General features: G+C 35.5%; 1 protein-coding gene across 2 annotated transcripts in view; it reads left to right on the forward strand.

The window, feature by feature from the left end:
- Nucleotides 1-12,327, forward strand: part of ASCC3 (activating signal cointegrator 1 complex subunit 3) — a 352,215-nt gene that overhangs the window by 233,761 nt on the left and 106,127 nt on the right. For both annotated transcript variants that reach the window (XM_088840691.1, XM_088840692.1), the window contains 6 exons: nucleotides 1,965-2,185; nucleotides 4,044-4,129; nucleotides 6,477-6,643; nucleotides 6,754-6,899; nucleotides 7,428-7,548; nucleotides 11,542-11,684. In XM_088840691.1, the coding sequence (XP_088696817.1) occupies nucleotides 1,965-2,185; nucleotides 4,044-4,129; nucleotides 6,477-6,643; nucleotides 6,754-6,899; nucleotides 7,428-7,548; nucleotides 11,542-11,684 (884 nt within the window). The remainder of the gene's footprint in view (nucleotides 1-1,964; nucleotides 2,186-4,043; nucleotides 4,130-6,476; nucleotides 6,644-6,753; nucleotides 6,900-7,427; nucleotides 7,549-11,541; nucleotides 11,685-12,327) is intronic.

The raw sequence follows: 12,327 nt of genomic DNA on the forward strand, positions 1-12,327 counted from the left end.
CAGGCCTTAATTTGTTTTTTTGAGTTCCAAATACATTAAACTAAACCTAGTTCAGTTAACAAGAATGACACTCACTGTTGCTGTATTACTGTCCCTTCATCTCTATAATCATTATGATTTCTCAAAAAATAATGAAATTGCAATATTTATTGATCTATTCATTGAAGAAGACTTTTCTGATTTTCTGTCTTCAAATAAGCTTTGTGATACCTAGAATCTCAAAATAAAATACTTTAAAATGTTTGGTGCTTTATTTTTTGATTAAAATGTAGTTGATTTACAGTGTTGTGTCAATCTCTGCGTATAGCACAGTGACTCAATTATATATACATATACACACTTTTAATATTTTTTCCATTATGGTTTATCACAGAATATTAAGACTAGTTCCCTGTGGTATACATTTGGACCTTGTTGTTTATCCCTGCAAAATGTAATAATTTGAATCTACCAACCCCAAACTCTCAGTCCATCCCTCTCCTTCTCTTCCTTCCCCTTGGCAACCACAAGTGTGTTCTCTGTGTCTCTGAGTCTGTTTCTCTTTTGTGGGTGTTTTAAACATACGCTGCCAACATCACTACTAGGTCTCTATGCTTATAGTACCTGATTTTAACATGTATTGATGTTATATTTTAATTATCATTTAATCTCTTCTTTGTTGAGTGGATAAGCAAGTATTACCTTATTTATGTAATTAGCTGATTTTCTGACTACATTTTTAAATGCAACAAATGTACCACCATGACATATCAATTGATATTAAAAAATACATGATGTAACCTCAATGATTTCTAGTTCTGTGTTGATCCAAGTATATATACAGGCATTCCACTGAGCTCGAATCAGCTGGGAAAAATCTTCGTATTTCACAGAAGTAAAAAACCTTAATTTAACATTGTCAGTAAATGCTGAAATGTTTATTTTTTTTTAGTATTTTTTAAGAACATGTCTATGCTTTGATTGGCATTACAAGTTAAGAATTCCTTTCTTCCTGATTTTCAGTGCTTCAAAACATATCAGTGATTGTAATCTGGTATAAGAAACATACAGTTAGTTATCAATCAATTACCTATGTAATAGAGTAGAGCGGTGGGGCAGTGATATTTTTAAAATTAGCTTTTTACTTTTAAATACATTTTTTGAGATGACAACTCTCCATTCTTTACACTTTGAAGCTGTACTTTAAAGATCCAACTCAAGGTACAGACCACCATGTTCCCTTCTTGATTTTTTTTTTCCCCTTCTTACTCACTTCAAATAAGTAGAGTCATACTTCATGGAATAATCCTGAAATTAACTGATACCTTTTTGGATAGGAAAATGAAACGACTGTCAAGTTCAAGGGTATCTAGGTATAACTTTATTTCTCAAAAATCATTTTGATTTTCTAATCTCCTGTACTTCTAGTCTACATGATGATTTACAGTTAAATCTAGTTTCCTTCCATGTTTTCTCATTACAGTTCTTATTTACCCAGTCATGCTCTGATTTAAAGTTCCCACCCAAGTTTCTCATTTTAAGTTCATGTTAGTTTGCATTGTCTAGAACAATAGTGCACTCAACCTCTCTGTTTTGTCAGTTATCTAACAAATGAAGAGTTATTTGTTCTTAATAACTGTTCTAGTACTAGTTTGTGAGTGGTTTTCCTTCTTATACAGGTTGGTATAGATTTAGTTTTCTTCTAAAACATACATATTTTCATATACCTCTCATTCAAATCTCTTTCCTGATTGGAAGATCATTAGCGCTGTCTTAGAGGGAGCTCTGCCAGAAAAGTGTTTAATATGTATGTCAGTATCATAATCGTGGTAATGGGCGGGGGGGAAGATCTGTAACTAGTATATAAGAATTGGTTAATCCTTTTTTCCCTCTAAAGAATTAAGGATTATTATTTGTTTCAAAAAGACAGTATTTTATAATGTGCATGTTCTCCAGTTTTGTATGTACTTGTTGAATCTTTTCAGAATTACTGGATCTTCAGCCTTTACCTATCACAGCTTTGGGCTGTGAAGCATATGAAGCACTGTACAACTTCAGCCACTTTAACCCTGTGCAGACACAAATATTTCATACGCTGTATCACACAGACTGTAATGTCCTACTTGGAGCACCCACTGGATCAGGAAAGACTGTTGCCGCTGAATTAGCCATTTTCAGAGTCTTCAACAAGTACCCTACTTCAAAGGTCAGTTGGAAACAATCACATATTTACATTCAATTATAAAATATAATTTATAATCTGTAAATTAGCCAGTTCTAAATATACTGGCAGGACTTATTGAATAGATTTGCCACTCTCTTGTGAGTTTTCCAGGGGGGCCCAGATCAATATATGAGTCAATGGCCACAAGAAAATTTATATTAACGCTTTGGAGTCCTTTAGTTAGATTTCTAATGTATTTATTGGTGCTCACATGTCCTTTCCTCATTGTAAGATATCTATATTCATAAGAAATTTCATTGTAAGATATGTAGTTCATGGCCATACTTATAAGAAATATAATGATTCAGAATCATTAATCATAATCAAACCCTTTGGCTGTGAAGGAAATGCTAGTATTTTAATAAATACAGCTGATTACACACAGGAAATACCAAGGCAGCCTTTCTTCCCCATCTCTCCAAATGGCCATGCTATTATTAGTGTAAAATAATGTATCAAGTCAAATAAGTGTTGATTTTAAGCTTTCTTGAAATGTGAAGTACTCTCAGAAACCTTTTTTTCCAAAAAAGTGAATTTATTTGTTATGATTAGAATTATGTGCTCTTTTCCTCATCATTTGTGATTTTAACAGCCTTTTTCAGTGATTTTCACTTAGTAGCTATTCTTCCCTGCTTAGCTTTATGTTTTCCTACTCTTCAGTTTATTATGTGGCTATGGATCCATTGAAAGTGAAGAAAAAGTGAAAATGAAAGTCACTCAGTTGTGTCCGACTGTTTGTGACTCCCTAGACTGTAGCCTGCGAGGCTCTTCTGTCCATGGAATTCTCCAGGCAAGAATACTGGAGTAGGTGGCCATTCCCTTCTCCAGGGAGTGTTCCCATCTCCAGGGGATCTTCCCAAGCTAGGGATCAAACCCAGGTCTCCTACATTGCAGGCGGATTCTTTACCACCTGAGCCACCAGAGAAGCTCAAGAATACTGGAGTGGGTAGCCTATCCCTTCTCCAGGAGATCTTCCCAAGAGTCAAACCCGGGTCCCCTTCACTGCAGGCGCATTCTTTACCAGATGATCTACTAGGGAAGCCATTAGGAGACAAATTAACACAACCAGTGGAGCCCTGTTCTAAATTTGAAACATTTTATACAGGAAAGAATTTTTCTCCAGTAAGTAATCTGTATGAAAGTTTAGATTATTAAAGCCCAGTTTTTTTTTAAAATTTATTTTTGTTTTCTCAATTGTAGAACACCTAAAATGTATGACTGGCATTGGCGTCTTCCATAAAATCTGCATTAAAATTTAAACAACCAGATTATTTATCTTTATAATTTCAAAATTAGTACCATTTTTCATAAAAGAGTTATAACTTATATGTAATTTTTATCTCCTAGTCTTTAAAAAAATTTTCACATTATGTTAAAAGATAATTTCATTCTGTGACAACCAAGAGGGGTGAGATGCAGTAGGGAGTGGTGAGGAGGTTCAAGAGGGAGGGCACATATGTATACTTATGACTGATTCATGTTGTTGTATGGCAGAAGCCAACACAATATCGTAAAGCAATTATCCTCCAATTAAAATTTTTAAAATGATAATTTCATTATAAACTACCTAAAGAAAATACCAGTGGTGCTTTTTAAAAAATATTTAAAATTTTCTATGTCAGTATTTTTATGATTTGTTATATTCATGTCTTACTTTGGATAAATGTAGTTTAAGGTAATGACACTTTTCCATTAATTTAAAATTTTAAGTCTTTCAGTATTAAAAGTATTATAAGTGTATTTTAAACTACACTTGTATTTTGATAAATTTTATTGAGTTTACCTTTATTTTAAAATGATGTCACTGTTTTCATGAGATCTTTTTGCATCCCCATTTTAGGCAGTATATATTGCACCCTTAAAAGCCCTAGTACGTGAACGAATGGATGATTGGAAAGTTAGAATAGAAGAAAAACTTGGTAAAAAGTAAGTTCTTACTTTTTCAGAAGATATGCGATGAATAATTGAAAAGGATCAACAAATAAAAGATTTGCATAAAACCGTTGAATGCTTTTAAATGATTTTCATTTTCTTTTTATTTAAAGGTATTGTATTAAAATGTTATCAATATTCTCATTTATTTCAAGATTGAAAAAATGAAAGCCCTTAATTTATACTTTTATTTGGCAAGAAAATTTTCTCAAAACTTTAGCTTCAAAAACAAAAGAAAACTAAGATATGTCTCCTTATTTTTCTTTCACGCACTTCAAAGTAGCTTCCAAAAACTGCTTAGGAGGCATTTTGCATGTAAATAATTTACCAAAAAAAGGAAAAGAAAATCATTGACAAGCATGACTTAAAAATTTTTTTTTACTATTGACAAGGTTACTTAATATATTTTTTTAATAGCAAGATTGCATGTAACCTGAGTGACTGCTGGAGCATCACTAAATACACTATGACAAATTCACACAGTGCAAAATATTGTCTTACTCTATGAAAAAAAAACGGAGAAGGCAATGGCAAGCCACTCCAGTACTATTGCCTAGAAAATCCCATGGATGGAGGAGCCTGGTAGGCTGCAGTCCGTGGGGTCGCTAAGGGTCGGACACGACTGAGCAACTTCACTTTCACTTTTCACTTTCCACTTTCACACATTGGAGAAGGAAATGGCAACCCACTCCAGTGTTCTTGCCTGGAGAATCCCAGGGACGGGGGAGCCTGGTGGGCTTCCGTCTATGGGGTCACACAGAGTTGGACACGACTGAAGTGACTTAGCAGCAGTAGCAGCAGCATGAAAAAAAATGAATTCTATATACTAAAAAATAGATCTTACAAGATACTGTTTAAAGAAATGTTTTTAACTTAAGTATTCCCCTTTTGTTTTTAAAACTTGATGAAGAATATAAATATGTGTTTGTTTTAGAATGAGAATCAGGTGATGAGAATATCCATGTTGCAGAGACTATTTACTGCACTTTGAACCATACAAATATATTACCTATTCAAAATAATAAATAAAATGTAAAAAAATAATAAAAGGAAAGAAAAGCTTTGGGAATGCTATCCTTGGAGGAACTAATCTTGATTTTTTTTCTGTTTTTTGAATGTCAAAACGGATATAAAAATGACTTCATGATTACCTAAAGTTTGGAGTTAGCCTTCAGTTTTCCTTCTTTCTCACAATAATTCTGAGATCTTCTCAGAATGGGAAGACAATGTATTTGCCCCAAATTACCTTGTTTGTGCTCTTATATATTTGAATTGCCTATCATATCTAGACAGTTTCAACCTAAGAAAAGAAATGAAGCTTACACACAATCATATTCTTAATGAATGGCTCCTTTGTCTTAATAAATTAACGCTTTCCCTCATTAGAAAGGTGTTTATTCCAACATAAGGAGGTGTGAATTCATCTCTGTAAAATCACAAAGGGTGGAGACTTTGTAAACATAACCAAAACAAAGTTTGATACTCTTGCATACCTGCATAGAAGTTCAGTTCAGTTCAGTCACTCAGTCGTGTCCGACTCTCCGCGACCCCATGAATCACAGCACGCCAGGCCTCCCTGTCCATCACCAACTCCCGGAGTTCACTCAAACTCATGTCCATTGAGGCGGTGATGCCATCCAGCCATCTCATTCTCTGTCGTCGCCTTCTCCTCCCGCCCCCAACCTTTCCCAGCATCAGAGTCTTTTCCATTGAGTCAACTCGTCGCATGAGGTGGCAAAAGTATTGCAGTTTCAGCTTTAACATCAGTCCTTCTAATGAACACCCAGGATTGATCTTTAGAATGGACTGGTTGGATCTCCTTGCAGTACAAGGGACTCTCAAGAGTCTTCTCCAACACCACAGTTCAAAAGCATCCATTCTTCGGCGCTCAGCTTTCTTCACAGTCCAACTCTCACATCCATACATGACCACGGGAAAAACCATAGCCTTGACTAGACGGACCTTTGTTGGCAAAGTAATGTCTCTGCTTTTTAATATGCTATCAAGGTTGGTCATAACTTTCCTTCCAAGGAGTAAGCGTCTTGTAATTTCATGGCTGCAATCAGCATCCTCAGTGATTTTGGAGCCCAAAAAAATAAAGTCTGAATAGAAGTTAGATTTCAGTAATTTGCTTTTATACATTCTTCATTTTATGGGAGGAAATCATCTTAGAATCATTAAGGAATATCTGTTTTGTACTCAAGTCAGAAAATTTCAGAAGTCAAAGGGAAATAAAGTAGTTTTAAGCATAATAAAATTTTATTTTGAAGGCCGTATTTTTGCTTTTCTAAGTTTATATGTTACCTGAAAATTTAAAGGGATCATTTTTATTCTTCTCCAGAGTTATTGAACTGACAGGGGATGTAACTCCTGATATGAAATCCATTGCCAAGGCTGACCTTATCGTGACCACACCAGAGAAGTGGGATGGAATCAGCCGAAGCTGGCAAAATAGGAACTATGTAAAGCAAGTCACTATTCTCATAATAGACGAGATCCATCTGCTCGGTGGGTACCATTGCATCTGAATCTAGTTTACAAACTTGGACTCCTCATACTTGCAGCAGCTAGCATCAGGACTTGTTAAATGATTAATATCCATTATTCCTCTTTCTTAGGGGAGGAAAGAGGCCCTGTTCTAGAAGTCATTGTATCTCGAACGAATTTCATCTCATCCCACACAGAAAAGCCTGTTAGGATAGTTGGACTATCCACTGCATTAGCTAATGCCAGAGACCTTGCTGACTGGCTCAATATTCGTCAGGTATGTGAAAGATTGGTAAACCAGACATTGCATAGTATGGGTTAGGGCATTATTAAGGAGGCACTAGAATATTCAGTTCAGTTCAGTTCAGTTCAGTTCAGTTCAGTTCATTTCAGTCGCTCAGTCGTGTCCGACTCCTTGCGACCCCATGAATCACAACATGCCAGTCCTCCCTGTACATCACCGACTCCCGGAGTTCACTCAAACTCATGTCCATCGAGTTGGTGATGCCATCCAGCCATCTCATTCTCTGTTGTCCCCTTCTCCTCCTGCCCCCAATCCCTCCCAGCATCAGAGTCTTTTCCAGTGAGTCAACTCTTCGCATGAGGTGGCCAAAATATTGGAGTTTTAGCTTTAGCATCAGTCCTTCCAATGAACACCCAGGACTGACCTCCTTTAAAATGGACTGGTTGGATCTTCTTGCAGTCCAAGGGACTCTCAAGAGTCTTCTCCAACGCCACAGTTCAAAAACATCAATATTATAAAGTATAAATACTGGAAATGGTTTCTCTCTCATTTTTACTCTAGATGGGCTTGTTCAACTTCCGACCATCAGTACGCCCAGTTCCACTGGAAGTTCACATTCAGGGTTTCCCAGGTCAACATTACTGTCCTCGTATGGCTAGTATGAATAAGCCTACATTTCAGGGTAAGCTTCAGATTTCCTGGGATGAATAATAACCGTTTTGTATGGTAGCCTTTAAATGTGTTCTAAATGTCGTGGGCTTCTTTGAAAGGGTGGTGCTGCTCCAACTTCTACAAATATCTAGAACTATTTACCTTAACTGTTGAGGAATATTAATATATGTTGAACTGACTATTGAAAGTTTGATTTCATAAGTGAAAATGTCTTCATAGTAGAATAAATGTATGTACTCTAAAAAAAAATCAAATTATTCTTAAAATTAATTTTTTAAGGTATTATGATAGTAACTTGAGTAAATGACAAGTAGAATATTTATTTTAGACTCATAATATTAATTTTATATGAAATCATCTGAAAAATTTCAGTACTTTTTTTGGCTATATATCTGTTTATGTTTTATTTTTTGTTTTTCCCTTTCTAACAAATTAGGCAGGCAGGAAAGATTTAAGAATAACACTCCTATTTTATTGAAACATGTTTTCATGTTTAGGCTGCATAAGGAATATTTATTATATCAATTAAAAATAACCTCCAAAATAAATTCTCTAATGTGAACTGCTGTTGATTGTGAGGTGACAGTTGTGAGGTGACTTTTTAGCTGCTGTAATTAGCCTTATGACAGAAGCAAAGTATTGATTGTGAACTGGAGACCAGTCTTGGCAGTTCAGATTATTTACACCTCCACAGAAGCATTGTACAAAATCACTAATGAACAATAAATCTGCCGTGAGCTGTTCAGCCACACCTGTTCTTGCAGCAGCAAAAATCCATTAAATGTTTGAGGTTTAAAAAAGAGGCAGATTCATTCATTCATGATTATGTGCACCAGTGATACCAATATTGTACTAATATGTGTATTTTAAATGTATCTCTAATATGATTTATCAAAGTATTACCACTTACATTCTATAATTCTGATCAACTGTGAATGTGTTAATTTTTCATAATATGTTTGATAGATTGGTTCCATTTAAGGAATGACTGATTCCAAACCAGTGATTGAAATGAAGCATTTTATATTATGTAAATCAGTAGTAAATTAACTATATCTAAACTTCTCTAAATATTGCATAAGTACAGCAGCTATCCTTGTAAACTCTTTATTATACCTGTAGAGGATCACTATATTTCTTTGAGTTTACATTTATGATTTTGTGGTAGCTTTATTTCTCACTTTTAGATATAAATATAGCCAAGGTAATGTCAACATTTCCATTTATGAACCTTGTTCTTTTAGCCCATAAAAAGAAATTCTGCAGCTTACATTTCAAACAAGAAATTACAAGGAAGTTGTACTGCTTAGTATAAAAATTTCTAATATCTCTGTTTTAAGAGACCTATGTACACGTAAGTATAAATTCTCCTTGTGCCATCTTATCAGCATTGTGGAACCTATGCATAACAAAGAAATTTCAACTCCAGTTAAGTCAAATGATTTGTATGGCTATTTAAGTAATATTTTTTTTTTTGGAGGCTAATTACTTTACAATATTATATTGGTTGGTTTTGCCATACATTGACATGAATCCACCCCAGGTGTACCTGTGTTCCCCTTCTTGAACCCACCTCCCTCCTCCCTCCGGGTCATCCCTGTGCACCAGCCCCAAGCATCCTGTATCATGCGTTGAACCTGGACTGGTGATTTGTATGATAATATACATGCTTCAGTGCCATTCTCCCAAATCATCCCACGCTCACCCTCTCCCACAGAGTCCCAAAGACTGTTCTATACACCTATGTCTCTTTTGCTGTCTCGTATACAGGGTTAAGGTTACCATCTTTCTAAATTCCATATATATGCATTAGTATACTGTATTGATGTTTTTCTTTCTGGCTTATTTCACTCTGTATAATAGGCTGCAGTTTCATCCACCTCATTAGAACTGATTCAAATGTGTTCTTTTTGATGGCTGAATAATACTCCATGGTGTATATGTACCAAAGCTTTCTTATCCATTCGTCTGCAGATGGACATCTAGGTTGCTTCCATGTCCTCACTATTATAAACAGTGCTGCAATGAACATTGGAGTACATCTGTTTCTTTCAATTCTGGTTTCCTTGGTGTGTATGCCCAGGACTGCGATTGCTTGATCATATGGCAGTTCTATTTCCAGTTTTTTGAGGAATCTCCACACTGTTCTCCATAGTGGCTGTACTAGTTTGCATTCCCACCAACAGTGTAAGAGGGTTCCCTTTTCTCCACACCTTCTCCAGCATTTATTGCATGTAGACTTTTGGATAGCAGCCATTCTGACTGGTGTGAAATGGTATCTCATTGTGGTTTTGTTTTGCATTTCTCTGATTATGAGGGATGTTGAGCATTTTTTCATGTGTTTGTTAACCATCTTTATGTCTTCTTTGGAGAAATGTCTGTTTAGTTCTGGTGAAAGTAATCAAAGAGGACACTGATAGATGGAGAAATATACCGTGTTCGTGGATTGGAAGAATAAATATTGTGAAAATGAGTATACTACCCAAAGTAATTTATACATTCAGTGCAATCCCTATCAAGCTACCAACAATATTTTTCACAGAGCTAGAACAAATAATCTCACAATTTGTATGGAAATACAAGAAACCTCGAATAGCCAAAGCAATCTTGAGGAAGAAGAATGGAACTGGGAGAATCAACCTGCCGGACTTCAGGCTCTATTACAAAGCCACAGTCATCAAGACAGTATGGTACGGGCATAAAGACAGAAGTATAGATCAATGGGACAAAATAGAAAGCCCAGAGATAAATCCACGCACCTATGGACACCTTATCTTTGACCAAGGAGGCAAGAATATAAAATGGAGAAAAGACAGTCTCTTTAACAAGTGGTGCTGGGAAAACTGGTCAGCCACTTGTAAAAGAATGAAACTAGAACACTTCCTAACACCATACCCAAAAATAAACTCAAAATGGATTAAAGATCTAAATGTAAGACCAGAAACTATAAAACTCCTAGAGGAGAACGTAGGCAAAACACTCTCCGACATAAATCACAGCAGGATCCTCCAAGACCCACCTCCCAGAATATTGGAAATAAAAGCAAAAATAAACAAATGGGACCTAATTAAAATCAAAAGCTTCTGCACAGCAAAGGAAACTCTAAGCAAGGTGAAAAGACAGCCTTCAGAATGGGAGAAAATAATAGCAAATGAAACAACTGACAAAGAATTAATCTCCAAAATATACAAGCAGCTCCTTCAGCTCAATTCCAGAAAAATAAGTGACCCAATCAAAAAATGGGCCAAAGAACTAAACAGACATTTCTCCAAAGAAGACTTAAGTAATATTTTTTCAGTCTTATTACCCAGTTTTCAAACTACTCATCTTCTGTGTGTCTACTGCCTATGTGCCATCACTCAGACATGGATTCAAGCATAGTATTTTCTTCAGCTCTCTTCTGCATTCTCTTATCTTCCCACTTTAAACCTTATGCTTATGTTTTAGGGAAAACATTTTTCTGACATATCTGATTAATTTATTGATACAAACTCACTTCATTTTTCTATCTACTGATAACATGACAAAAATAAGAGGAATTTTTTGTGGCTTTCCTTCAACCCCACCCCTGGCTCAGGTCTTGATTCTCTCTCCAGACCCCAGGACCAACTAACTCTGCAATGCATTGCTTAGGCAAGCTGAAACACAACTCAAAAGTAGAAAACCCAACCTAAGTTCTAGTATCCATGTACAGTTGTATCCATATACAGTTGTTTATGGAGAGTCTCAGCTTTTAAGTCTCCTTCCTTGGCGGGTCAGAACTGAGCCAGGAGTCAAGATAGTTCAGTCTTCCCTGTCTTGGGCGGAAAATTCCCCTAAGTAGAGACAGTTACCTTTCCTTTCCTATCATTTCTCCAGTATAATGTCAGAATTTCATGACCAAATTAAGAATTCAATTAAATCATTTACATCCTTAGTTTTCATGCATTTATTTGATATCCTAATGAAATTCAGATTCTGGTTTAAGTGGCTTACTATTTTATTTTCTACAATTTTTCAACAGCAATTAGAAGCCATTCTCCAGCCAAACCTGTTTTGATATTTGTCTCATCAAGGCGTCAAACTCGTCTTACTGCTTTGGAATTGATAGCCTTTCTGGCTACCGAAGAAGATCCAAAGCAGTGGTTGAATATGGATGAAAGAGAGGTAAGCAACATATTTTAATTCTACTTCTTATACCTGTCAAATTAGTGTGTATTGTAGTATAATGGGAATTACATATATAATTATGTTTAGTTTTAATCTATTTATTACCGTTGCTGGTGTTTAGTCCTAAGTCATGTCCAACTCTTTGCAACCCCATGGACTGTAGCCCACCAGACTCCTCTGTCCATGGGATTTCCCAGGCAAGAATACTGGAGTGGGTTGCCATTTCCTTCTCCAGGAGAGCTTCCTGATCCAGGGATCAAATCCATGCCTCCTGCATTGCAGGCATATACTTTACCACTGAGCCACCCAGGCTTCCCATTTATTACTGTATTTCTCCCTTTAAATTCATCACCTGTGTATATTTTAATATTTGGCTAAGTTTTTTCATAATATTTGAATGTTCACTGCTCTTGAAATTCATAATCAATTTTTCAAAATTAACTTTGTATAAACTATATAACATGACCATCTTCAAAAATTTAGAAAACACTGATAAGTAAAGCCTGTTATTGTCCTGTAAGTAATAAGCATCATTAAAATGTTTTCATATCTGCATAATTCTATTGTATGACTATTCCATTGTATTTTTCTCCTATAATTAAATAATCATTCATCTTTATTACTATGGGTTTTTCTTTAT

Source organism: Moschus berezovskii, chromosome 10 (assembly GCF_049115385.1).
Source record: "Moschus berezovskii isolate FMDL1 chromosome 10, NW_MosBer_1.0, whole genome shotgun sequence".
Taxonomy (NCBI): domain Eukaryota; kingdom Metazoa; phylum Chordata; class Mammalia; order Artiodactyla; family Moschidae; genus Moschus; species Moschus berezovskii.